This window comes from Rhinoraja longicauda, chromosome 4 (assembly GCF_053455715.1).
Source record: "Rhinoraja longicauda isolate Sanriku21f chromosome 4, sRhiLon1.1, whole genome shotgun sequence".
In the NCBI taxonomy this organism is placed as follows: domain Eukaryota; kingdom Metazoa; phylum Chordata; class Chondrichthyes; order Rajiformes; family Arhynchobatidae; genus Rhinoraja; species Rhinoraja longicauda.
In genome coordinates, this window is record NC_135956.1 from 75,606,750 (window position 1) to 75,625,314 (window position 18,565).

The 18,565-nt window shown below is 39.3% G+C and overlaps 1 protein-coding gene across 3 annotated transcripts in view; it reads right to left on the minus strand.

The window, feature by feature from the left end:
- The window catches only part of vcpip1 (valosin containing protein (p97)/p47 complex interacting protein 1), a 33,875-nt gene that overhangs the window by 3,322 nt on the left and 11,988 nt on the right, over positions 1–18,565 (minus strand). For all 3 annotated transcript variants that reach the window (XM_078398100.1, XM_078398099.1, XM_078398098.1), the window contains exons 2-3: positions 11,898–11,984; positions 7,051–7,995 (exon numbers count right to left, since the gene is read on the minus strand). In XM_078398100.1, coding sequence (XP_078254226.1) covers positions 7,082–7,995; positions 11,898–11,984 — 1,001 coding nt within the window. In that variant the 3' untranslated portion in view covers positions 7,051–7,081. The remainder of the gene's footprint in view (positions 1–7,050; positions 7,996–11,897; positions 11,985–18,565) is intronic.

The window sequence follows — 18,565 nt, forward strand, 5'->3', positions numbered from 1 at the left end:
GATTGAGAATCAATCATTCATTTAGGCAACTGTTCTTGCACTTTGGCAAATTAGATTGGTGTAATTATTAACGCAGCCCAATGAAGCAGCAGCCTCACAGCTCCGGGGTCAATCCTAAATGCTGGTGCCATCACATTCTCACTCTGACCTCCTGGTATTTTACTGCATCACAAATATCATAAATTACTCAGAGTGCAGATGAGTAGTAATTGGGGATAGTTTAGGAACGCAAGAGAGAAGGAGCTGCAGGGAAATAGGTGTGGAAATGGGATAGTCTAATAGTATAGACTCAATGGGTCAAATAACCTATCTCCCAATGAAAATGGGGAAATATTGAAGATGCAAAGGGTCAGCATTAACTCCGTTTCTGTCTCTAGATATGTTGTCTCAGCTGCTGAGTAATGAATGCATTTTTCTTCTTTTATTACTAATACATCAGTGTCATAAGTAGGTGGTGCAACAGCAGAGCTACTGCCTCATAGCACCAGAGACCTGGATTAAAACCTGACTATGGGTGCTGTCTGTGTGGAGTTTGCACGTTCCCTGTGACCACATGGGCTTTATCCAGGTGTTCCAGTTTCTTCCCACATTTCAAAGACATGCAGGTTTGTAGGCTTCTGTTAATTGTCCCTAGTGTGTAGGATGCAAAAGTGGGATAACATAGAACTAGTGCAGGGGTGATTGATAGGCATGGTGGACCAGGTGGGCCAAAGGGCCTGTTTCCACCCTATGTCTCTAAATTAAACTAAATAAGTTGAATTTTGAATATTATTTCACAAATATTTGTGGTTGTGGTTTACACTTCCTGCTTTACAAAAAGGTTTGGCCAAATTATACCCAACTCCGTTCCTACTATTCGATGATTTCCCATTTTAATTTGCATCTTTTGCTAACAATGATTTTTCATTTATTATGAATAGGCATTAAATGCATTCAATAAAATGCTAAAACATCCAAGGGAATAAATTAATACTGTTGTTCTACATTAAGGATATAGCTGCCTCAGTTAACTGAAAGTATGCATTTAGGATCCAAGTATCTCCTTTACAAGGTTAGAATAATTTGGTATGCAATTCCATGGAAAAACAGGCTGGCATCTACTACAACATAGTTTGATCATCTTATGGGCATATAAATAATAAAATGTATTCATTTCCTTGTTCTTACAATCATACAGCTGTAAAAATAACAAATTAGAGTTTGACTATTTGTAATCAATTTCCACATTTTTTGGGCTCCATGCAGTTTGTAGCTTCTTGCATTCTTAATGTGTGACATGAACTAAATTGTTATTGTCCCAAGAGATTTGAAGTGAATTAGATTTGTTTCACCTGATGTTTGATTCATTATCTGCATGTTAATAATAAACACAATTTACACCAATCTAATATCAATTAAAATCTTACATCCTAATACGGCTTGTCTACAAATTCCAAATTCCTGGTTTCATATTTATAAACACTTCTGACCATTATAAATTATGTTTTGTTGATGTAAAATCATATTAGAAATCTCCTTGAGTCAACTTCTCCCACTGGTGAAAATCCTATCCTTCCCCCCCCCCCCCCCCCCCAAAGATGATTATGTTTCAATAAGACCCTCTTTCTCCTTGTCTCCAAGAACATAGATCAAATTTGTTTAGTTGCTCATGATGGAACAACCCATCATGAGATAGCAGCAGGGTGCTGTCTGTATGAAGTTTGCATGGTCCTCCTATGACAGCTGGGTTTCCTCCATGTCATCTGGTTACCTCCCACATCCCAAAGATATGCTGGTTTGTAGGTTAAATGGCCACCATAAATTGCTCTTCGTGTGTATGGAGAGTGAGACAACATAGAACAAGTGTGAATGTATTGTTATTGTACCTGCCTCAACCACTTCCTCTGTCAGCTTGTTCCATATATGTACCACCATCTGTGCAAGACGTTGTCCCTCACATTCCTATTAAATCTTTAAACCTTTTCCCTCTAGTTCTTGATTCCTGAACCTTGGGAAAAGGGTGTCTACATTCACCCTACCTATACCCCTCATGATTATTTTACACACCTCTAAAGATCACCTCTCCATCTCCTAAAACCCAAGGAATAAAGTCCTAACCTGCACCTATAACTTGCTCCCTCCATTCCTAGCAACATCCTCATTAATCTTTTCTGGTCTCTTTCTAGCTAATGGCATCTTTCCTTTAGCTAGGCGACCAAAATAGAACATAATATTCCATGTGGCCACACCAACGTCTTGTACAACTGCAACATAATGTCTCAAATTCTATACTCATTTCCCTTACTAATGAAGCCAGTGTGCCAAAAGCCTTCTTCTACCCTGTCTACCTTCAATGCCACATTCAGATGATTATGTACTTGTACCCTCTGTTGTAAAGCACTCCACCACTCACTGTGAAAGTCCTTCACTGATGTGCCATTCTAAGATGCAACAATTTGCACTTAACCGAATTAAATGCCATTTCCCATTTCTTGCCTCATTTATCCAGCCAATCAACATCACACTAGTGCTTGATAACCTTCTTCACTGTGTACAACACTGCTATTTCAGTATCATTTGCAAACGTGACAATCGTGCTTTGTACATTTTTGTCTAAATTGTTGATGCAGATAACAATGGGTCCAGCACTGACCCGAGGCACACCACCAGTCATGTGCCTCCAGTATGAAAAGCATCACCTATTGCTTCCTTCCATCAACCCAAATATGTATCCAATCAGTTAACTCTCACTGTATCCCTTGCGATCTAATCTTCCAGAGTAACGCATTATGTAGAACCTTATCAAAGGCCTTGCGGAAGTCCATATAGACCACGTCTATAACTCTGTCTTCATTTACCTTCTTGGTTACTTCCTCAGAAAACTCAAATTTGTGAGACACAATCTCCCACACGCAAAACTATACCAACTATGACCTCAACAACCTGTCTTGCCAAACACATATACATCTTATCCTTTAGAATTCTTGTAATAAATTCCTTTTACTGCTTGTCTGCAATACTGCCAGAACAAGTCCTCTTGCAGTCTTTTACTATCCTTGCTTTATACCACATCAAATTTTGAGTCATCAGCAAACATTAAAATGTTACCACTCGCACTCATATGCACTAAGTCAATCTATACCAAAGTAAAGACAGCAGTCCTAGCAATGACCCCCTCAAAAAACACCACTTGTTACCATGCCTTCCGTACTGCTTTGACTCCTTTACTGAATAGTTCACAAATCTTCTGAAAATCCATATGGCAAAAATTTATTCCATTCCTGTCATCCGTTTTTATTATCTCAAAATAAAATTCAACAACATTAAATATGGTTTTCCTTCAACAAAGTCAACATTAACTTATCATTGTTCCCATGCATTTAAAGATTAAATGATGGGGCTGAAATTGCTGGACACATCCTTAGAACCGTTTTGAACAAGATGTTGCATTTGTTATTTTTAAGTCCTCTGGCAGTTCCCCTGCATCTGTGGAGGATTGGACAATTATGGCAAGCCTTTCTGAACTAGCTTCTTGGTCTCTTAGCAATCTAGATTATATCCTATCAAGGTCCAGGAGCCTATTTAGGTCAGGTAAAATCAATCTTTCTAATATTTTCTCCATATTAATTTACATTTCCATATCACAAGAGGAAATACTGAGTTCCTCTAGCATTTAGTATTTTGTTCCAGGTTCTATCACGCAAGCCTTTTGTATCTACCAATAATTTCTATCTAGATATTCTGACAATGTCTGTGGTAAAAAATAATACAAAGCTATCATTAACTATTTTCTTTGCCTTAAAAACTAATCACAGATTACCTTTGTAATCTACAATTAGACAAACCCCATTTCTTACTATCACTTTGCAATTCAGGTCTACAAAAAACATCTTGATTATCATTCTGTTCTTATACTCCCTCTTTGTCTATCTTATTTTCCCATTCATCCTTCCAATTTTCAGGCTGGTGCGAACTATTAATCAATCTACGGCAACAAAATACTTATGCTGCAATCGATATCACCCATGCAGACTAAATGAAAGTGCACAGTATATCTGCATTTGGTTTCTCCAGTGTTGAGGCCACTGCGTTGTGAACGCCAAATGTAGGACACCAGATTGGAAGTAGTGCAAATAAATCACTATATCACCTGGAAATTCTGTCTGGGTCTCCAACTGGTGTGAAGGAAAGATACGAAAGGACAGGTGGTTCATCGATTGCAGTTGAACAAGAAAATGCCATAACATGGCAAGTGGTTGGTAGAATGGTCCAGGGAGTCACAAAGGGAGCAAGCCTCTTGTGCTCCTGAAAGGAAGTGTGTGTGTGTGTGTGTGTGTGTGTGTGTGTGTGTGTGTGTGTGTGTGCGTGTGTGTGCGTGTGTGTGCGTGTGTGTGCGTGTGTGTGCGTGTGTGTGCGTGTGTGTGCGTGGGGGAATGCATGTTAGGTGGGGGAAAATACATGTCTGGTGATGGAAACTTGTTGGAGCAAATTTGGATTCATTGTGGGCCAATCCCTAGATTAAAGCTCATCTATTTTCCGCAGCATTGAGCTTGTCTATTCTCTGCCTTGCCTATAGACCAAGAACAGTTACCTTGTCCTCAGCTCCCCCTCTACTAGCCACCATATTCCATGAATCCCCCTTCACAATTTTTCACATATCTTTGAACAACTAAACCTCATCTTCCGCCTGGATAAATTGCAATCCTCCAGACTCAATACTGAATTATCCAAATTTAGGTAACATGTTCTTTTTACTGTCTATCAGAATTAGCCACTTTTGCCAGTCATTCATCTATAATTTTGGTCCGGCGCTCTCTCTCTCTCTCTCTCTATAGTCTGGACTGTTAGAACATATACGCTCTGCTAACACAAAAAAATATAGTGGACTTCAAAATGAAGCTTTAACGTAGTTATTTTCAACCAATCCTATATTCCTATTTGAATGAACAAATATCAGAAATAGATAGAGTGAATGCACGGAGTATTTTACCCAGGCCAGAGGAATCAAGAACTAAAGGGCATCAGTTCAAGGTGAGATGGGAAAGATTTAATAGGAACTCGAGGGGCATTTTTTCCACTCAGAGGATGAAGGGTATATGAAACAAGCTGCCAGAAGAGGTAGTTGAGGCAGGTACTGTATCAGCATTTAATAGACAGGTACATGGATAGGAAAGGTTTAGATGGATACGAGTCAAACGTAGGCAAATTGGACTAACTTAGGTGGGGCATTTTGGTTAGCATTGACAAGTTTGGCCAAAGGACATGTTTCTGAGCTGTATGACTCTATCAAAGATGTTACTTTTGCTCTATTAATTCCTCTTTGTAACTGCAAACTAATTTGTTTGCGCCCATTCCCAGTTCTCTCATAAGATCTTGGTCCTGAAATGTAACTGTTTCTCTTTCCACAGATGATGCATGAATTGCAGAGCATTTCCAGCAGTTTTGGGTTTTATTAAAGTAAAAAAAGTGATAGCTAAATCTAGACCACCTCAGAATCTTAGAACTGTACAACATGGAAACATGACCATTGGCCAACTGAATCCTCACCAACCATAAAGCACCCCATTTACACTAATTCCGTTTATCGAGTCAGAGTCATACAACGCAGAGGCTGACCAAACTGCCCACCTAAGCAGATGCCACATCCCTCTAAATCTTTCTTATTCGTGTACCTGTTAAAATTACCTTTAAAAGTTGTTATTCTACCTGCGTCACCCACTATATACCATCCTCTGTATGAAAACGTTGCCCCTCGGGTTCCTATTAAATCTTTCCCTCTCACCATAAACCTATGCCCTCGACTTCTTGATTCCCAAACCCAGGGAAAAAAAGATGCGTGCGTTCATCCTATATATGTTCCAGATGATTTTATACATCTCTAGAAGATCACCCCTTAATCTCCAGTTTTTCAAGGAGTGAAATCCCAGACTGCACAACCTCTCCCTTTATCTCAATCATTTGAGTCCTGGCAACATCCTCGTAAATCCCTTTGGCACTCTTTGCAAGTGAATGACAATTTTCCTATAGCAAGGGTGACCAAAGCAGGGCACAATACTCCAACTGCAGCCTCACCAACATCTTGTACAACACAACAACCCAACCTCCATCTCAATACCCTTAATGACTAAGGCCAGAATGCCAAATCCTGCTTTACCATCCTGTATACCTATGACACCTCTTTCAAGGAACAATGTACTTGTATTCCTAGGTCCCTCTGTACTATAACACTCACCATGGTCCTGTCATTCACTATGAAAGTCCTCCCCTGATTTTACTTCCTAAAATGCAACTCGCTGCACTTATCTGAAGTAAACTCCATTTGCCCTTCCTCAGCTTACTTATCCAGTTGATCAAGATCCCATTGTAATTCTTGATAACCTTCTACAATACCACCTATTCTTCCTACATTCCCATAAGCTCTTCGCAGAATCTACCACTCACCTACACACAAGGGGCAATTTATAGTAGTCAATTAATCTTCTGAGCAGCATGTCTTTGGGATGGGTGGGTGGGGGAGGAGCTAAACCTCGGTTGTCATATGGAGAACATGTAAACTCTGCAATGTCAGCACCCAAGGTCAGGAGTGCACCCAGGTCATCAGAACTTCAAAGCAGCAGTTTTACTAGCTTTAGCATAGCGCTGCCACCTCACAGTTCAAATGAAGGTTGGATAAGGAAAACTTCATTTTTTTGCCAGCAATTGATTATTTTCATATAGTTTTTATATTTCATAAGGGTAGAACACAAGGCTGAAATGAGAACGAATTACATTCTGAATGCTGGTGTAATACCTTCACCCTCTGCATTTCAAGCTTAAATTGAGTCAAATCAAATGGAAATTAACACATATATATATATATTAGTTTTAAAGTAGCCAGCTACATTGTAACAGTATTTTTAGTTCTTATGTTCCTTTTCTAGTTTCTGTTTTAGCTTACAGAATAAATTTGTAACGAGCTTAGATCATAGTTGCTCCAAAACATTTATTATTTTTATTCCTTGTACTCTGGCACAATAACATTTCTGCAGTTGCTAACTTACAATATCTTGGAAGCATTTTATAGACACTCACCACGCTTTATAATATCCATTTCGATATGAAATCAAGAATGATCCATGGGTTCAACTGTTCCCTCTATTTCCTGACTATCCATTTCTTCAAGGTCTTCATTCAAAAGGGTTGAATCTTGTACCTTGCATGATGGTATGGATGAATAGGATAACAGTTCCACACCAGTTGTTTCCATACCTAAATTTTCATTGTCACCTACTTGTGGAGTGCCTGGTTCTTGCTGCGGGGCATCCGTTTGAGGACCTTCAGTTCTTGTTATTAATGGGACAGAGGAAGTTGTGTACTGCATCTTTGTTTCATGAATATCACTAGGAATTGATTCTTCTGCACTCTGATCCCTCAAGTGTTTATCCATGGAAGCTTGAATAGAAGATACCATCTCCTGTAACTTCTTACGTTGTGCTTCAACTAAATTGGGATCAAGTTGCCTCCCATCACGCATTGTTACAAAACCAGGTGCCATTCGTATTAGCTGACTATCTCCACCACTGGATTTTGGTGGGGAAGCCGCTTGCTTAGGACTTGACTTGCCAATAGCACAATTAAGATCTGTTGCTGAGGAAGTGCCTGCACTTTGTTTTCTAGGCATCTGCATTTCCCTGCTCTGCCTCTGCTCCAACTGTGGGCTGCTTGAAGCAGTCCCTAGGGAATGGCCTTTTCCTTGGAAAGCTGTGACATTTGGCATTTGTTCAGACTTTTTTCGCACTACTCCTCCACTTCCAAGTTTCATCCCTCCATGCGAGGAAGGACTTCCCTCTCTACTTCTTGGTCCTCCTTCAGACCGTAACTGACTTAATGCCTCTTTAATCATATTGTCAATGTCCGGACCAATAGGGATATGTCCTGCTGGATCAATGCAGAGCTCCAGTCTATTGTCTGTCCCATTGTACACAAATGTTTTACCAGGAAGATGTGGAAGTGTGAAGTGCTTGCCATTTGCCAAACCTAAGTACAAGAATGAAGAGCAAAAAAAAATTATTAGAATCTATTTGTAATTTAAAAATAGGTATTATGATTTTCTTTAAGTAATTGCTTTCCCATTCAACAAAAATGGGATTTCTTTGGTAGAAGTGCACTGTCATGCGTGTTTCAAAGCAGCATATGACTGATTAAGTGTCAATGGATCTGCTAAGAACTATCGGTTGCAATAATGGCAAACCTATTTTGCACACAAGTACCAATTCAAACATTTATATTTACCAGAGATAACAAAGACACATGAAAGTGTTTCTATGTTTCTATGTTTCTATGAAAGTGCTCTGGTCTTGCTTTCATAAATCTGCAGCAAACAAATGGTTTGATCCAGCTGCATCACATAAAACTGCAGTTACTGGAATCTTGAGCAAAGTACAATGTGCAGGAGGAGCTCAGCCGATCACACAGCATCTGTGGAGGGAACAGTCTGACGTCGTGTTTCAACCCGAAACATTGCCTGCCCAGTCCCCCACCTGATGCTGCCTGACCCAATGAGTACCATCAGCACTTTGTGTTTTTCACATAAAATATTATCAAACTCAACTGTGCTGTGTAAAAACAGCTCACTCATTCACAATATTGAAATGCAAAGATAACCATAGCACTATCCTCCACCACCCAACCTTTTCACTTTTCTGCAACAATCCAGTTTCTTATCCCGACCCATGCCTTCAACCTCAATTTCAACACACATTAAAAATTAGGAACATATATCTGTTAATAAGATCACAAAAATTATGCTGCAATTTAGGTCTCAAATTTTATCTCAACATTTATTGTCCAGTTTTTCATGATTCATATAATGATAGCTGTAGTTGGTATAAAATATTTTCTAACCATTAAATCTAATACTATTTATTTCCCAAAGCATTTAATAATTATTTTCAAATAATAAATTCCCTTTTAAAATCAGCACAATGGTCTCTGAAAATAATACATGAACTCAGAGCAGCTTTCACAATTGCAGCACGTCCCAAAGTATTTTACAGCTAATAAAACACTTCTTCAAACATACATATTATTGTATTATAGTTTAGGACTTTGGTTCAAGCATGGCTGAGGGAAGGTGAATAAACGATTTTGAGAGAGGAACAAGGTGAAAACAGTTCTGGATAGAAGAAAAATAAATTAATGTAGAAACCACACCTTCACACAGAGGAAGGAGGAGGGATAATAGAGAGCAGAATTTTTTTTTAAACTGTGTTGCATAAACAGGCAATAGACCAAAAGGGTTGGGAAAGCAGAAGAATTAAGAAAACAACCCCTAGAAAATAACCCCTAGAGTTAGATAGAGCTCTAGGGGCTAGTGTAATCAAGGGATATGGGGAGAAGGTAGGCACGGGGTATTGATTGGGGACGATCAGCCATGATCACAATGAATGGCGGTGCTGGCTCGAAGGGCCGAATGGCCTCCTCCTGCACCTATTTTCTATGTTTCGATGTAAAATATGAGGGTTAGAGGAAGACATTATCAATATTGTCTGCAAGTCTACAGTTAAATTAAATTAACATAATGGTAAACACACAAAATCTAAATATATGCACTACTTCCAAAATTCCACACAAATAGTGCATCCTAACAGAATGACAAACAAATCTTATATAGGAGCCATCTCTGTTTCTGCCAGTGACCAGGTTACTGCTGTGTTTCTGCTGAAGTTGCAGCAGCAGAACAGCTCCTAGAAAATCCCAGCCAATATTTCCCACTGCTTGATACTTTCTGCAATTAAAATAAGTTTAATTTGAAAGTTAACTGACAAATTCTCAAATTATCCAGTTTGTTCGCAATATTTGAAAAGACACAACTTAAAAGACTTATGCAAACTGTACAATTAAATAGTTTTAAAGAAATAATAGTTTGGAATTTTGAGATAAATGAAAGCTGCTGTGGGCGTATGCATTGCATGTCACACAAGGTTTCTCACACAAAAGTGTTCAAAGACAGTTTAATCATGAAAAATAATATTTTTCATAATAAATAAACTTTCATTACTTCATTGAATAAACAATATTTAAGACATTAAAACTCTAATCTGGTAATGGGAAGTAGGAAATAATGTTTTCTTCCAAAATTTACTTATTACATTTGTTATTAGTCTTTTTTTTAAAATTAATTACTCAATATTGAGGTGTTTTCCCGCCATTTTCTTTGCTTCCAACTTAACCATTACCCAACTTTTTGACTCATTTCCTGCTACTTCACATTGAGCCAAGTTGTTATGGCTGGACCTTGGCAGAAAGTAATTGTGCTCATACAGAATACATGGGACAATACATTTGAAGTGATATAATTAAGCCTGGACTAAAAGAACAGGGCATGGGTTGGTTTATGGAAGTTTAAAAACAAAAATGCAAAGTTGAAAACTTTTAAACCACCTTTAAGCACAACTTTAAAGTATATACAATTAAATAAAAAATTGCTGAAAGCACCATTATGAAAAAGACCATACTATTCAGTTTAAGAAACTTTACACATGAAAGTAGGCCTTTATTGTCCAGTTTACAAAGGTGCTAGACTACACCAGCAAAATAATCATTAATGAAATGAATAAAACTGGCCACCCATGACACCTATTGCACTAATAGTTAATTTATAAAATTACATGGGAGTCAAGATGGATTTCAGCTTTTACAAAGTAAAATGCTATTTCAATTACACAATATTTTACTGATAATAAAAGATAGAAAAAGGCATATTAAGTAGCAAAGAAGGGAAAAAAAGACAGAAGATGAACAGTCTAAAAAAGTCTTGCCCCCAAAGATACAGCAAAAACTGCAATATGGATTGGTGAAATTAAAATCAGATACACTTAAATTAAACTAATGAAATTAAAGCTGAAAATACAATCTAAATAATACTTACAGGAGGTATTAGTGATTTTAAGAGTTTGAAATATTTAAAATACATCAGCCTTACATTGAGTAAAGATTTCTAACCATTCTACACAAGAAAATGAATGGGCTCTGGAATAATATGAGAAATTAAAAAGGTTTGAAGTAGACTATATTTTACAGATGTAAATTAATAATGCAAATGTAGTGGATGTTGTGTTTGCAAGTTGGCAAATCATACACATGCAAGCTTGTTAATTACAATGATAACATGCGGTATGCAAAAGATTGCATGAATAAATTTAGTACAGCCAACAAAACAGGTTCTTGTGATCAATGGGTATTTTTAAGACTGGACCAATGTCAACTTCTAGGAGTAAACATTTGAAACTTAGCAAAGTATTAGCATCCCTACAAACCAAAAGAAGAAAAGTGCAAGGTTAAGTCAGAGGAGAATGGCACAAGGCATACATGAATATATCCAGCTTTGAGTGACATTGAGACTATAATTTCTTTTACCATGAGTCAGTTAAAAAAGGTATTTATTTTCCATTTCAGAAAGTTTGCATGTTTTTTTCTTCAATCCAATAAAAGATTGCAGAGGTTCAAGGTGAAGGGGGAAAAGGTTTAATAGGAATCTGAGGGGTATCTTTTTCACACAAAGGGTGGTGGGTGTATGGAACAAGCTGCTAGATGAGGTAGTTGAGGCTGGGACTATCCCAACGTTTAAGAAACAGTTAGACAGGTACATGGATAGAACAAGTTTGGAGGGATATGGACCAAGCGCAGGCAGGTGGGACTACAGTAGCTGGGACATGTGGGCAAGATGGGCCGAAGGGCCTGTTTCCACACTGTATCACTCTATGACCATGTGATGCAGCTTTTGAAGCAGCATAAAGCGTTAAACATTAATTGATAATGCAGACATTTTTCAGCAAATATTCATGCTCAGATATATCTTTGATATGTTACACTTGAAAAAATATTTTCCTCCTTACTGAGGATTGTAAAGTGATAAAAACTAATGAGACTCAACTCACCCACATCTTTCTTCATTGCATTATAGAACACTCCTCCTTCTTCAAATAAGTATGGTAGTTTCTTTGCATACGACCAAACATCCTCTCCTACACATTGCAAAGAAGTTATAGTTCAAAGCAACTGAACAATTTTACCAATAAATTATTTGCTTTACCGTTTTGTAATTAGAGATCAGAAAACAATAATGAATAAAACAACCAGCAATTCATCTGAAAGCAAAATATTTTAAAAATAATTTTTCACTCAAGCATTCTTAATTTTCATTCATTGGAAAGTTTTAACCAGAAAATTAGATTGATAACCCAACCTCAGGCCCCCACCCAAATACTCAAAGCAGGCAGAAGGAAATGTGCAGAAATAGTTTGATTTATTTGCCCAGGGATATCGATTACGTTTTTATATCCAACTTGGTTAAACCTACTTACAAAAATAAAAGTGGAAATGTAAATCACATTACATCTACCACATAATAATCAAAGCCATTTGAAAAATAAATAAATCTTAGTAGCAAGAGTTATACGATTTAGTTAGACATTCCGATCCATGAGAGCACAATTTTCAACAATGCAATAAATAAACTGGAAATTGGTAGAGAAACGTTAAATGGCGCATTATGTCCTATCATTGATATTTTAATCACTGATTAAATTTACCACTAAATTGGTTAATACAAAGAATTACAAATGGGTTCACTGGGAAAGATTACTTTGGCAAGCACGTCTACACTTTCTGAGAAAGAGCTATTCAGGCTGATCCTCCTGCGCACCTCAGCCTATAACCCTGCAGGTTAAGTTCTACCAACAATGTTCTACCTCCACCATCCACTGGGTCAAAACAATTGAGTGTTCCACTGCAAAATTGTCCTCAAGTTCTCTGTAATCCTATTACTGCTTAACGTCAAAATAACCCTGACTAGAGAATTGGATCCTTCCTGTAGTCTACACAGATGAGATTTTAAAACATTACACACCACATGTAAGTTTGTTGTAAATGAAACAATCACAGTGAACCCATAAATAAACTCCAACACCAGCATCCTTGTAAAACTCCTCTGTGCTTTCTCCAATTGATATCATACCCTTTCTGTAAATGACCTCAAAACTTAGCAGGACTTGGTAGCCTAATTAATGTTTTATACAATTCAAGCAAAAACCTCTAACCTTACAATGGCAATGAAGGAAAGTATCCCATATATCTTCTTAACCGCTGTATTTAACAGTCATGCAATATTCAGGGATAAGGAGACAGAAACTCCTGGATCCCTCCATTTTTACACATTGTTTAAATATCCTACTTTTGTCTTTTTAATTCCAAATGCTTTTCCCCTCAAAATTATTTGGTTTAAATTATATTTTCTTGCTTTTCTACATATTAAGCGTATCAATTTGATAACTAGGTAAAAAAACTGCAGATGCTGGTTTAAATCGAAGGTAGACACAAAATGCTGGAGTAACTCAGCGGATCAGGTAGCATCTCGGGAGACACGGAATGGGTGACTTTTCACGTTGAGAAAATTTGATAACTGCCCGAAGTCCACGTTTTTCCTACTTATTATTAAACATGCATCCAATTTTTAAATCACATTCAAAATTGCTCAATCATGGCTCCTCCATTTGCATAATCCCGGAAGGCTGCCAGAATAAGTTAGGAAATATCACTGCACCTATCGGGAACACATTTCAAAAAGGTCCCAATCTCTATGCACATAAAAGGATGACATAGACAATAGACAATAGGTGCAGGAGGAGGCCATTCGGCCCTTCGAGCCAGCACCGCCATTCAATGTGATCATGGCTGATCATTCTCAATCAGCACCCCATTCCTGCCTTCTCCCCATACCCCCCTGACTCCGCTATCCTTAAGAGCTCTATTTAGCTCTCTCTTGAATGCATTCAGAGAATTGGCCTCCACTGCCTTCTGAGGCAGAGAATTCCACAGATTCACAACTATCTGAATGAAAAAGTTTTCCTCATCTCAGTTCTAAATGGCCTACCCCTTATTCTTAAACTGTGGCCCCTTGTTCTGGACTCCCCCAACATTGGGAACATGTTTCCTGCCTCTAACGTGTCCAACCCCTTAATAATCTTATACGTTTCGATAAGATCTCCTCTCATCCTTCTAAATTCCAGTGTATACAAGCCTAGTCGCTCCAGTCTTTCAACATATGACAGTCCCGCCATTCCGGGAATTAACCTAGTAAACCTACGCTACACGCCCTCAATAGCAAGAATATCCTTCCTCAAATTTGGAGACCAAAACTGCACACAGTACTCCAGGTGCGGTCTCACTAGGGCCCTGTACAACTGCAGAAGGACCTCTTTGCTCCTATACTCAACTCTTTTTATGAAGGCCAACATTCCATTGGCTTTCTTTACTGCCTGCTGTACATAGTAGTACAGATCACAGATCTATTGCCTCACAGCACCGGAGATCTTCATTCAATTCTAACTTTAGCAGTTGCCTACATGGAATTAGTATGTTCTTTCTACAACCACATTGGTTTCCCCCCACCTCCCAAAGATGTGCGGATTGGTAGGTTAATTGGCCACTGTAAATCGCCTGTAATGTGCACGCGAGTGGCAGAATGTGAGGGCACATGAAAAGAATATGGGAGGAATTTTTAAAAACTGGGATTAATACAGGATTAGTGTAAAAAAATGGGTTAATAATTGATGCAGACTTGATAGGCTGAAGCTACTTCTTTCAGTACTTGATCTCTCTATGATTCTATGAGGCAAGCCAACACCTTTATCTGCCAGTTTCACGTAGGGTATCCAAGAATTCAAGTCCAGTTCTTTTGCTTGTAACAGGCTCAGTAAGCAAATATAGCCAGGGTTCCAGTTTAGTGGATATCAAAGTTGTTCATCATAAACATTGCGTCTTCACAATTTGTACTTTGGTACATTTTCTTCTCTTCAATATAAGTGAAGACACGCAGTACATTATTACTTATTTACAAAATAAATGAAACTAATAATTTATTCACAAACTTAAACAGATGGGGTGTTCTTGTGGAGTCTAAGGCGTGTATTAGCTTTGGCCTTATTTTAGGCTAAAATGTATGAATCTTTACTTTAGTTTATAGTCACGTGTACCGAGGTACAGTGAAAAGCTTTTGTTGCGTGCTAACCAGTCAGCGGATAAACAATACATGATTACAATCGAGCCATTCACAATGTGCAGATACATGATAAGGGAATACTCACGGGATAATAAAAAATGATTAATAAAAATGTTACATTTATGACAATTAGTATGTACATCATAAAATAAACATATATACTGCAGAAAGCTTCAGAAAGAATTTATACCAAACTGTTCAGCTTAATTGAAAGAAACAATCTCATTTAACTATGCTGTGATTGCTTCATTTAGGACTTTAAATTGGAATCAGTAAATTTAGCTCATTATGTCCCCATTGCAACTAGAACTGTACAATATTTTAACTGTCACAGGTAAAATATTCAGCATTGACTAAATAAGATTTTGTACTTACATATTTTTCATTACAAACAACGGAAAAAAAAACCCACCTACAGAAAGATGCTGCTCACTATTATCAATTAACAATATTAGCTGAAATGTGCTTTGACCTACAGTGACTTAGGCAGCGTTTCTCAACAGGGGTTCCCAGGAACCCTAGGGTTCCGCAAGAGGTCGCTTGGGGTTCTGAGAGAAATAGTGATAAATAGGCTAATCATATGCAAATGCATTTTTGTGTCATTTTTGTGTATAATTTCATATTTGTAATTTTATTGTACACTAGACCAAGTGGAACCGTTGGGCCCATTCCTCGTAGAGGGGGGACAGGGAAGGGGACAGCGTGTCACTGACCTCAGCCCCATGGCGGCAGCGCTGCAGCGAGAGCGAGCCGTGGACCCAAAGCCTCTCCTGTATTGGTCGAGCACACTCACCCCCCCCCCCCCCCACTCAATCCCTCTTATCCTCCCTCCTCCTACCCACTCACCCACTCCACCCCCACTTCCCCTCCCCTCCCCTCACCCCTACTTCCCCCTCCCCTGCCCCCACCCCTCCCCCATTCCCCCTCCCCCCACTCTCCCACCCCCTACTCTCCCACCCCCTACCCTCCCCCCACCCCCTCGCACCCCCCCCAAATTTATACATGTATGGCAGGAGTAGGCCATTCAGCCCTTCGAGCCAGCACCGCCATTCAATGCGATCATGGCTGATCACTCTCAATCAGTACCCCGTTCCTGCCTTCTCCCCATACCCCCTCACTCCGCTATCCTTAAGAGCTCTATCCAGCTCTCTCTTGAAAGCATCCAACAAACTGGCCTCCACTGCCTTCTGAGGCAGAGAATTCCACACCTTCACCACTCTCTGACTGAAAAAGTTCTTCCTCATCTCCATTCTAAATGGCCTACCCCTTATTCTTAAACTGTGGCCCCTTGTTCTGGACTCCCCCAACATTGGGAACATGTTTCCTGCCTCTAATGTGTCCAATCCCCTAATTATCTTATATGTTTCAATAAGATCCCCCCTCATCCTTCTAAATTCCAGTGTATACAAGCCCAATCGCTCCAGCCTTTCAACATACGACAGTCCCGCCATTCCGGGAATTAACCTAGTGAACCTACGCTGCACGCCCTCCATAGCAAGAATATCCTTCCTCAAATTTGGAGACCAAAACTGCACACAGTACTCCAGGTGCGGTCTCACCAGGGCCCGGTACAACTGTAGAAGGACCTCTTTGCTCCTATACTCAACTCCTCTTGTTACGAAGGCCAACATTCCATTGGCTTTCTTCACTGCCTGCTGTACCTGCATGCTTCCTTTCATTGACTGATGCACTAGGACACCCAGATCTCGTTGAACTCCCCCTCCTCCTAACTTGACACCATTCAGATAATAATCTGCCTTTCTATTCTTACTTCCAAAGTGAATAACCTCACACTTATCTACATTAAACTGCATCTGCCATGTATCCGCCCATTCACACAACCTGTCCAAGTCACCCTGCAGCCTTATTGCATCTTCCTCACAATTCACACTACCCCCCAGCTTAGTATCATCTGCAAATTTGCTAATGGTACTTTTAATCCCTTCGTCTAAGTCATTAATGTATATCGTAAATAGCTGGGGTCCCAGCACTGAACCTTGCGGTACCCCACAGGCCTGCCATTCCGAAAGGGACTCATTTATCCCCACTCTTTGCTTTCTGTCTGTCAACCAATTTTCTATCCATGTCAGTACCCTACCCCCAATAACATGTGCCCTAATTTTGCCCACTAATGTGGGACCTTGTCGAAGGCTTTCTGAAAGTCGAGGTACACCACATCCACTGACTCTCCCCTGTCAATTTTCCTAGTTACATCCTCAAAAAATTCCAGTAGATTTGTCAAGCATGATTTCCCCTTCGTAAATCCATGCTGACTCGGAACGATCCCGTTACTGCTATCCAAATGCTCAGCAATTTCGTCTTTTATAATTGACTCCAGCATCTTCCCCACCACTGATGTCAGACTAACTGGTCTATAATTACCAGTTTTCTCTCTCCCTCCTTTCTTAAAAAGTGGGATAACATTTGCTATCCTCCAATCCACAGGAACTGATCCTGAATCTATAGAACATTGAAAAATGATCTCCAATGCTTCCACTATTTCTAGAGCCACCTCCTTAAGTACCCTGGGATGCAGACCATCAGGCCCTGGGGATTTATCAGCCTTCAGTCCCATCAGTCTACCCAAAACCATTTCCTGCCTAATGTGGATTTCCTTCAATTCCTCCATCACCCTAGGTTCTCCGGCCCCTAGAACATTTGGGAGATTGTGTGTATCTTCCTCAGTGAAGACAGATCCAAAGTAACGGTTTAACTCGTCTGCCATTTCTTTGTTCCCCATAATAAATTCCCCTGCTTCTGTCTTCAAGGGACCCACATTTGCCTTGACTATTTTTTTCCTCTTCACGTACCTAAAAAAACTTTTGCTATCCTCCTTTATATTATTGGCTAGTTTACCCTCGTACCTCATCTTTTCTCCCCGTGTTGCCTTTTTAGTTAACTTTTGTTGCTCTTTAAAAGAGTCCCAATCCTCTGTCTTCCCACTCTTCTTTGCTATGTTATACTTCCTCTCCTTAATTTTTATGCTGTCCCTGACTTCCCTTGTCAGCCACAGGTGTCTCTTACTCCCCTTAGAGTCTTTCCACCTCTTTGGAATAAATTGATCCTGCAACCTCTGCATTATTCCCAGGAATACCTGCCATTGCTGTTCTACCGTCTTCCCTGCTAGGGCCTCCTTCCAGTCAATTTTGGCCAGCTCCTGCCTCATGCCTCCGTAATCCCCTTTGCTATACTGTAATACCGACACTTCCGATTTTCCCTTCTGCCTTTCCATTTGCAGAGTAAAACTTATCATGTTGTGATCACTGCCTCCTAATGGCTCTTTTACCTCTAGTACCCTTATCAGATCAGGATCATTACACTCATTCGAGTACAGACGCATCCACGGTCTCCATCAGTCCTATCTGTGCTTCTTGGCATGCAGGTACAGTCCCTCATTCACCCACGTTATTAAGTAATTTTTGCACATCATTTAGGGATGTTATATGGATTTTAAAAATTTAAGTATGTTTATTTTTGTTAGTTTATGAAAAGTTTGTGCTGTTTTTTTTCTCTCTCTCTCTCCTCCAAGGTTAGTTCTTCTGTCTA